General features: G+C 37.0%; 1 protein-coding gene across 10 annotated transcripts in view; it reads right to left on the bottom strand.

The window, feature by feature from the left end:
- The window catches only part of Cask (calcium/calmodulin dependent serine protein kinase), a 376,056-nt gene that overhangs the window by 50,870 nt on the left and 315,084 nt on the right, over positions 1–10,102 (bottom strand). For all 10 annotated transcript variants that reach the window (XM_055599508.1, XM_055599513.1, XM_055599507.1 and 7 more), the window contains 2 exons: positions 8,044–8,121; positions 5,436–5,516 (listed from right to left, as the gene is read on the bottom strand). In XM_055599508.1, coding sequence (XP_055455483.1) covers positions 5,436–5,516; positions 8,044–8,121 — 159 coding nt within the window. The remainder of the gene's footprint in view (positions 1–5,435; positions 5,517–8,043; positions 8,122–10,102) is intronic.

The raw sequence follows: 10,102 nt of genomic DNA, 5'->3' as shown, positions 1-10,102 counted from the left end.
ACACACACACACACACACACACACACACACACACACACACACACACAAACCAGGCTTCGAAGTTAGATAAGCTGTGAGGAGCTTTGATTTTTTTTTTTTTCTGGAAAAAAACCTTACCCCATAAAAAAGGTCTTATTTGAGTATGTTCTATTTTATTTATTTAGTCTCTTATCAAATCTAAAAGATTTACTAGTTTGAAATAAGCCTATACAATTCTCTGAAGTAGCTCAGGTTATATAGCAGTTTATAGTCAGAAGATAGTTCTGTCCAAAAATGTGGGGAACACCACTGCACAGAGCAACGAGTGCTGAAGTGAAACTGCTTATAAATGGGCCAAGTGGTCCTCAGCGTTTTCCTGAGATCTTACAAAGTTCTGTTCACAAGCAGATGACATACTGTGGGGTAAGTAATAATCCCCATTAGCTAACACTGGTGAGGCATTAAGCTATGTCACGACAAAACAGGTGAAGCACAGTACACAGGCTCAGGTTCATGGTTATTTCACAGCAGTAAGGCTGGAGTTTAACCTGAGGCTTGCCTGAATTCAGGCGCACTTATCCCATAGAAGACATGATATCTGAAGAGAAATGAATTATAATCTGGAGAAACACGGCCCCCACATATGCAATATCAGTGAACAAGATGATATCAAGGACAATTAACTCCTGTTAGTTTTGATTGTTCAAACTTGAGGATACTGATAGGGCACTGAGTCTTTTTTATTTTCCTGCAACAGCAATTAAATGAGATCACAAGCTCAAGAACCTAAACTGAGACTAGGGTAGACAAAAGAGACTGCCCAGGCCCATTCTCAAGGAAAGGGACTTTTTCAGCAGGCCAGCTTGTATTAGAATACCACACATGGGAATAGAAAGTGAAAAAGAGAAAGTTAATATGATTTAGAGTAATTAGAAATGACTTTAACAACAAAGGTGGGATTCAAACTGAGTTTGGCATTGACACATCTCAGCTGTAAAAGAGTGCTCACCCATAGAAGAAAAAGTGGGGAAGAGCCTAGAACTGATTGGCACAGGAGACAACTTTCTGAACAGAACACCAACAGCACAGGCTCTAAGAGCAACAATCAATGAATGGGACCTCATGAAACTGAAAAGCTTCTGTAAAGCAAAGGACACTGTCATCAGAACAAAATGACAGCCTACAGACTGAGAAAGGATCTTCACCAATTGTATATCTGACAGAGGGCTGATATCCAGAATATATAAAGAACTAAAGAAGCTAAAAAGCAATAAATCAAGCAATCCAATTTAAAAATAGGGTACAGAGCTAAACAGAATTCTCTGTAGAGGAATATAGAATGGCAGAGAAACACTTAAAGAACTGCTCAATGTCCTTAGGCATCAGGGAAATGCAAAGCAAAATGACCCTGAGATTTTACCTTACACCCATCAGAATGGCTAAGCTAAAAAACTCAAGTGACAACACATGCTGGAGAGGATGTGGAGAAAGGGGAACCCTCCTCCAGTGCTGGTGGGAATGTAAACTTGTACAACCACTTTGGAAATCAATCTGGCGCTTTCTCAGACAATTAGGCATAGCGCTTCCTTGGGATCCAGCTATATCACTCTTAGGCATATATCCAAAATATGCTCCAGTACACAACAAGGACATTTGTTCAACCATGGTCATAGCAGCTTTATTCATAATAACCAGAATCTGGAAACAACCCAGATGTCCCTCATTGGAGGAATGGATACAGAAATTGTGGTACATTTATGCAATGGAATACTACTCAGCAATGAAAAACAAGGAAATCATGAAATTTGTAGGCAAATGGTGGAATCTAGAAAAGATCATCCTGAGTAAGGTATCCCAGAAGCAGAAAGACACACATGGTATATACTCACTTATAAGTGGATACTAGACCTATAAGATAGGATAAACATACTAAAATCTGTACACCTAAAGAAGCTAAGCAAGAAGGAGGACCCGGAGTAAGATGATCAATCCTCACTTAGAAAAAACAAATGGGATGGACATTGGAAGAAGGAAAAAACAAGATACAGGACAGGAGCCTACCACAGAGGGCCTCTGAAAGACTCTTCCTAACAGTGTATCAAAGCAGATGCTGAGACTCATAACCAAACCTCGGGCAGAGTGCAGGGAACCATATGAAAGATGGGAGAGTTAGTAATACCTGGAGAGGACAGGAGCTCCACAAGGAGAGCAACAGAATCAAAATATCTAGGCAGAGGGGACTTTTCTGAGACTGATTCTCCAACCAAGGACCATGCAAGGATATAACCTAAAACCCCTCCTTGGACACAGCCCATGACAGCTCAGTGTCCAAGTGTGTTCTCTAGTAAGGGGAACATGGACTGTCTTTGACGTGAACTCAGTGGCTGGCTCTTTGACCCCCTGCCCAGAGGGAGGAGCAGCCTTGCCAGGCCACAGAGGAGGACAATGCAGCCAGTCCTGATGAGACCTGTTAAGCTAGGGTGAGATGGAAGGGGAGGAGGATCTCCCCTGTCAGTGGACTTAGAGAGGGGCAGGGAGGAGATGAGGGAGGGAGGGTGAGATTGGGAGGGAGTGAGGAAGAGGCTACAGCTGGGATACAAAGTGAATAAAATGTAATTAATGTAAAAAATTAATTAAAAAAAGTAATTCAGGAAAATACAAACAGTTGGAGAAAATAAATAAATTCCTTTTTTAAAAAGCCCAAACAACAAACAAAAAAGTAGTTGAAAGAAAAAATAAAAAATAAAACTGTTCAAGACCTGAAAATGAAATAGAGGCAACAAAGAAACAAACAAACAAACAGAAGAAATTCTGGAGATGAAATATTTGGGAATGTGAACAGGAAGTACAGAGGTAAGCTTCATGAATAGACTGAGATAGTACAGAGAATCCTAGCTTGAAGATACCATAGAAGAAATGAATATGCATGTCAAATTTGAAAAACTCCTGACACAAAGCAGGAAATCTGAGACACTATAAAAAGACCACACCTAAGAATAATAGAAAGAGAGGAAGGAGAATACCAGCTCAAAGACCCAGAAAATATTTTCAGTAAGGTTACAGAAATTTTTCTAATCTAAAGAATCATATGCCTATGAAGGTACAAGAAGCTTACACAATACCAAATACATTGGGCCAGAAAAGAAAGTCCTCTTGCTTTATAATAGTTAAAATGCTAAACATACAGAACAAAGTATATTAATAGCTGCACAGTAAAAAGACCAAAACACATAAAAACAGACTTATTAGATTATGGTTGACTTCTCAATGAAGACTTAAATTAAAAGATTGAAAAAAATCTATTTTATAAGTGAAAAAAACTTTAATTAATGAGCAGAAATTGGTTTACAAGATTACAATAAATTCTCCTAAAGTTGAATGAGAAAATAAAAGAGTGCTCACCCAGACACAGAATTGTATTTCTAATTCACTACCACCAGATAAAATGGAATTAAACATTCCCAGAGATGTGCTTGAGTTTGGTCATTAAAAAAAGTTAGCAAAATTAAGGAGGGGAAATAGAAAATTGCTTCTTTCAAATGGTTTCTTAGAAGGACAATGTTAAAGTTTGAGAAATATTTCATGAAGAGTGAAATAGTAGGCACTTAAAAAAAACCTCACAGCTACCCATACGATACATACATATGTTTGATTGTAACTATTATTTTGCAAACTAGCATTTAAAAGAAACAGTTGTCACCAGAACAACAAGGTTTTAAAGTGTTATTTTTCACCTAGAGGGAAGGTAGTTAGATTTTCAACTCTTTGCATATATTCTGTATCTACAGCTGTGACTGTTTAAAAAAAATGTTATATTTAGCATAGATTTCCACCTGTAATTGTGCTTTTTTTTTTCTTATGAAAAATGATGTCTTGTTTTTCTTATGTGTCTGTGTCTATATACCTGTGAGTATCTGACTTTGGGGGCTGAAGATGTTGGATCCCCCTTTGACTAGAGTTACAGCAGGTATGAACCACCTGACAGGGGTGCTGATAACCGACCGTGGGCCCTTTGGAAGAGCAGCAGACAGTCTCAGCCACAGAGCCAGAGCCATCTTGTCAACCCCTGCAGTTTTTCTTTTGAATTGCAGAGAAGTACATAGTAGATAGATAGCAGCAGTGGACGTTTTTTTCCACAAAAAAGTTTCAAGTTTCTAATAACTGGCTAAATATAAGCATTATTTCCTTTTTTTTTTTTTTTTTGAAAAACCAATGAAAAAGTGCACGAATTCTATACTGTCTAAAACAAGGATACCTTGAATTTAGTCCCTGAAACCACATGGCGAAAGGAAGGCTCCTTCATCTTGTTCTTTGACCTCCCTGTGTGCATTGTGGCACATGTGCCCCACTAAATAAATATAATGCAAAAACTGAAGCCAGTTTTTTTTTAATTATTATTAAAAAAGAAATGCCCTCAACTTTAGTTCTTTGTGGTTTAGGTAGCATAGGGTTCCAGTGAGTGATGGAAAAACTATAAAGAAGCAGATCCTTATTTCAGGTCTACGTAGTCCTTGAAGAGACACTTCACAAGCGGCACTTTTACAACTGTGATACGAGGGTCAACACCAGTAATAAAAATCAAAATATCTGCTATTACCTTGGATTATAATCTTAGTCAGATGCTGTAGTCATGAATAACAGAGTGACATTTTAGTCAATGACACACTATATAAACAGGGTATGTTGAAGCCAACAAATTCCTAGGGCTTAGCAACTTTGTGGCACAGTGCCTAGTTGCATGTCTGTGATGGTGGTGCTCGTGTAAACAAACCTACCACACAGCCAGCCAGATGAAAGCATAGTGTAGTTATCTATGGACCATTAGACTGTTACTGGCAGAGGGATTTACTGTGTTATACTTTTTGTTTATTCCTTTACAGTGTGTTCCTTCTACTTAGGAAAAGTTTATCATGGTGATACATGTTTATAATCTTAGTACTTAGGAGGCCAAGGCAGGAGAATTCTGAATTTGAGGCTAGTCTGGGCTGCTAGTGAGCTCCTACGTCAAAAATAAATCAAAGCCAAAACTTAAAAAACAAAATGAAAACAAAGAAATAACACATTTCCCTATAAAGATGTATGTTGTGCTATCCTGGCACAGGCTTGTGTTTATGGTGGCTCTCGATTTCACCATTTCTCTACTGCTTGTTAAATTTCATGTGGTTTTGCTCATCATGAATGGAGGTGCTTCCCAGGAATATGCCGTATACATGTTTATACACCATGGAGCCTGGTCTACACTAGTAGCATATACCATGTAGGCTCTTGTAAGGACACTATGATGTGCTTACAGTGACAGATTGCCTAATGACATATACCTCAAAATGCATCCCAGCCAGTAGGTGACATGACTGTATAAGGATAAAAATACATTTGATGACATGAGCAATATTTTATGCAGGTTATTGAAAACTTCTTGTGAAACTGTGTTTTATGTCTAGTGATGTAGTACTTACCATGAAATGAGGTTGTGTTAAAATACGCTTTAGTTCCTTTGCGTCATTATTCTCAGGGTAACATGAAATTTCTTCCAATACCTAGAAAAAAAAATAAGATACATACTAGTACAAAATGAGATGAGCTTTACAAAGCATGGAACTCCTTTAAATTAAAAATCACGAGTGTTTCTGTAGCAGAAAAGGCGATTACTTTCAAAACATTTGTTGAGTTCAAAGGTTATTAAAATATAAGAATGATATGGATAGAAATAAAATGAAACAAATGCAGTAATAGTTTGCCTTCATTACCCAGCTCTGATGATACAAAAGTAACAAAATACTACAAACTAAATAAGAAGTTTGTAACATATTTATTATATTAAGCTACTTAGCTTAATACAAAAGTCTTACAAATTTGCTCCCCAAATCAATTTGTACTAAAAGTTAATACTTGTCATTTACAATATAATAGCACTACTAGTTCCTTAAAAAAGATGGCATAGGTTCAATGAAAACAACATACAAAAGAATGCTAATTAACTAGCATAATTAATTAAGAGTACGCTTAAGTAATTTTCCTTGCGGCCTGGTTGGAGTAATGCTCTTTCGATGCTTTTCTTCCAACATAGAGAAAACCATGCTTCTACCAAAGGCTTTGATGAAATTCCAGAGAACCCAGACCAAATTAAAATACTTAAACCCCTTCTGCCACTTTTCTTCTGCACTCAAACTTTCCTCACCAATTAGGCATTAACATTTCTTTTGAGTTGCTGAAATTGCTGCTTGCAAGTAAACTGTTCTTCAGAACTTCTCCTTTTCACCCAGGAATGGAGTTGATCTGTTAACTTTAACCTGGGGCTCCCAGCCCACAGCAGGGCCTCTCTGTCTTTTTGAGTAGGCACCTGTTACTGCTCTAACTGCAGGTGGACGGGTCCATAGAGACCTCTATACTGCACTCAACTTAACTCTAAGCATGGAGCCAGCCCATCTAGGATTGCCTCAGCACCACTCATGTAAGGGGCACCCAGCCTCTCTAGGACTCTCCTACATCAACCTTCAAGAACTTCAGAAAGGGTCCCCCTCTGCCTGAGTCTCAGATTTCAGCATCCTACCACACCACAGAGGGTGCTCTGCTACCTAATCACAGAGGACAAACGAAACACATAGGTGGAATGAAGAAATCGAACTCCAAAACAAACAAACAAACAAACAAACAAACAAACAAACAAACACCTCTCCACCCTTGGCAGTGTTTCTTATTCAAATACCCTGTTAATAACTGCTGGTTATGCAGTTAATTCATATTGCTTATTGAGATTAAAGTAGTTCTCTTTGGTGTATTTTCAGCTTCTCTTCTAGGAAACAACAATGGGAAAGCACAAACTCTCTCTTTGCCTAGCTACTTTCATGGCCTGTGATCTTAAGTACAGACGTGTTATCTCCTAAGCTAGGGGAAATTCTTCAACTATATAGTTAGGTCAAAGGACAGTCCCCAGAGTGTTTCTGCGGCTGTCTATTTGGGATTTGTCAAGATTGGGCAGTGACTCGTGATTCCTGCCTGATGGTAAAATTCTTTTCAAAGAATACTTGCTGGGCAAACTAAGATTTTTCTTATCCTAGCCTCAGCAAGAGAGCAGGGGCCTGGCAGCCAGCACAGTCTAATTTCTTAGTGAGTATATAACCATATACAATATAATATATATTTTAGCAAAACTCATGTTTAACATCTGCTAGGAAGGTGAATGGAGTGTTTCAACCTGTCATCCCAATAATGGGCTATATGGTGAGATCTTGTCTTAACAAAACAAAATCTGCTAGAAAAGGCATTATGTCTCCAATACTCTTTCATTTAGTAATCACAACTTATATGAAATATTTTTTTAAAGGAAATGATTGCACAAAAAACTTTAGAAGATTAAACAGTGAAATAAAATAAAGTATTTACTAAAGGGGTAATTTCTAAATCATTCCAGTGGTAGGAAAAAATTATACAGGCATGTGCTATACTTATAAAGCCAAATAAAGGCATAAAATGCTTATTACACACTACTACACCCAAATACTATACATCAAATTCTATATGCAAATGAACAATGAAAAAGACACAAAAATGGAAACCATTTTATTAAGATGCTGGGATTCTGGGTGAATTTTATTTTCCAATATCTCTGCAATGCCATGCTTCTATAATAGGTAAGTATGAAAAGGTTTGTGGTAAATACTTTTATACATTGATTATACACAAAAATGACTTCTTTGAGCTTGGTACATTTAATTATTTAAAAAAAACCCAATTAACTTCCACATAGAACCAAATTAAAAATAGCAACTCAGATTTTTTAAAGCATGTCTCTTTCTACCAGGTGCAGTAAAATAACATTAAAAATAGAGACTGTATTAATATGTTCACTCACACAGCAGAACCAGAATGAGAAATCTGAGAACTACTGTTGCTGTTTCTTTGCTGCATGGATGTACAATGATAAACTTAGCAATAATACCCTGGGTATGAGTCAAACTGTGATCCTAAAGAGTGTGCCTCTTAACATGCACAAATGTCTTCAGTAAATAAAGGTAGCAGATGTGACAATGCTAATAAGTACTTTCAGAAAAATATGTCACTTACCTCTTTGGCTCTCTGTACTGCATCGCTTGGAGGATTCCTGATTTGTGGTGAAGACTTTGTGTTAATTTTGTCATAGAGCTAAAAAGCAAAAGAGATAATCCAATCAATACTCATCATGATTTGCTACAGTTAATGGCTTTCTGTTTATTGTTTCAAAAAACAATATTTCTTTTCCTCTTAAAAATCAGGGTGGGGGCTGGAGAGATGGCTCAGCAGTTAAGAGCACTGTCTGCTCTTCCAAAGGACCCGGGTTCAATCCCCAGAATCCACATGGCAGCTCAGAACTGTCTATAACTCCTGTTCCAGGGGACCCGACCCTATTACACATGTAGACAAAACATCAATGTACATAAAAAAAATTAAAAAAAGTCAGGGAGATAATTTCAGTGGGTCTTCTTTGCAGTTGTTCATCATTCAAAGAACTTGTCAGAATAGGAATTTATTGCACATCTTTTAAAGTAAATGCTTTTAAAGAAAGAAAACAAAACCTTATCCTTAGAAATTAACATTTGTCAATATAGCAGCAATCCCAAGGTTTCCCTCCAGAGAGAAGCTAAAACGTTCACTAACATGAACGTGGAATAAAACGAAAAGAACAGATTCTGGTCAAGAAGAGTCTGAAAGAATTTTCACAGAAACCTAGATCTTGGGAAAGGGCAAACCCAACTCTTTCTAGGAAGGAATGTTCTCACAGAGGTTTCTGCTCCTCTTACTAGGGATAGTCATTAACAGACTCAGTGCTGGAGCTTTCAGCAGGAAGCCAAGGACAGAAACTTGGTCTCTTTTGACTTTGCAAATTCAAGGAGTGTGAGAAGAATGAAAAAAGATCTAAATATATTTGCAATCCCCTGTACAAACCTCAAAGATTCAAACATCAACTTGCTAAAGAACATTTATTTAATTCATCAGAGAAAGTACACTGCAGTTTAGAAGTGCAATTAAAATGCTAGTTCTACATCCGACAAAATGCCCCACAGTCAACGGACTACTTTAAAAGTACAAAGTTAAAAATGACCTTGGTTAGTCTGATGGCTTTTATTTCCTCAGTTCTCTAAAAACTGAGATTTGGGGGATGGTTTTATCCTCCCTTTTTTTCTCTGCATATCAGTGCTAGTTCAGAGGTAAAATACTGACTGTAAACATTCTTCAAATTATAGCTAGATGTGAGATAAATCTTTATGACTTGTAAATTTTTAGGCCATACCATACATAAAAATCCCTAATAAGGCATTAAAAAAATGACCAAGAAAAAGCGAAAATAGAAGAGGGGCCATTTTTACATGAGGCCATTGATTAAGAAAGAACGACTATATTGAAGACTGAATAAATAGTTAAAGCAGAACAGTAAAATGTTACTCAAAACATTTTATTAACATTTTACTATGGCACTGGTGATATGCTGTTTGGCCAAATCCTTGGAGAATACATGTGGATGTCTTCTGTCTTAGGGTTTCCAGTGACTGCTAACTAAAATTTGGAATGAAAAAAAAAATGTGCTTTCTTATAGGAATTGATTTAGGCAGGGTCTCACTATGTAGCCCTGGCTAGCCTGGAACTTGGCATGTAGACTAGGCTCTCCTCTAACTTGTAGGTATCCACTTGTCTTTGAACTGAGCGAGTTCTGTCTGCACTGCCTCCCAAGTATTAGGATTAAAGGTGTGTACCATAATGCTCAGTTTACGGGAATAATGTAGTGATTAGCTTTCCCGACTAATCTGTGAAAAGAAATGAAATACTGCACATATAAAAATGTTAAAACAAAATCTCATCAAAGTGAATGTCATCTGCTACAAAACAAAAGACACTATTAATCATAAATATTTAAATGTGTTACAAGATGAATAAATCCTATAACATATATCTGTAGATAACAGTCTTAAATTTTTGTAGATACCATGTTGTATTTTTTTTTTTTGAAAACACTTTTTACTGCCAACATTCTACAAAAGGGAACACATCTATAAATATAAACTTTTGTAATTCCAGGATACATAAGATACTTTGGGATTACACACACACACACACACACACACACACACACACACACACACACACACAC

Source organism: Psammomys obesus, unplaced genomic scaffold (genome assembly GCF_907164565.1).
Source record: "Psammomys obesus unplaced genomic scaffold, mPsaObe1.curated_primary_1811, whole genome shotgun sequence".
NCBI classification, from domain to species: domain Eukaryota; kingdom Metazoa; phylum Chordata; class Mammalia; order Rodentia; family Muridae; genus Psammomys; species Psammomys obesus.
This window is presented reverse-complemented; position numbering and strand designations above follow the sequence as displayed.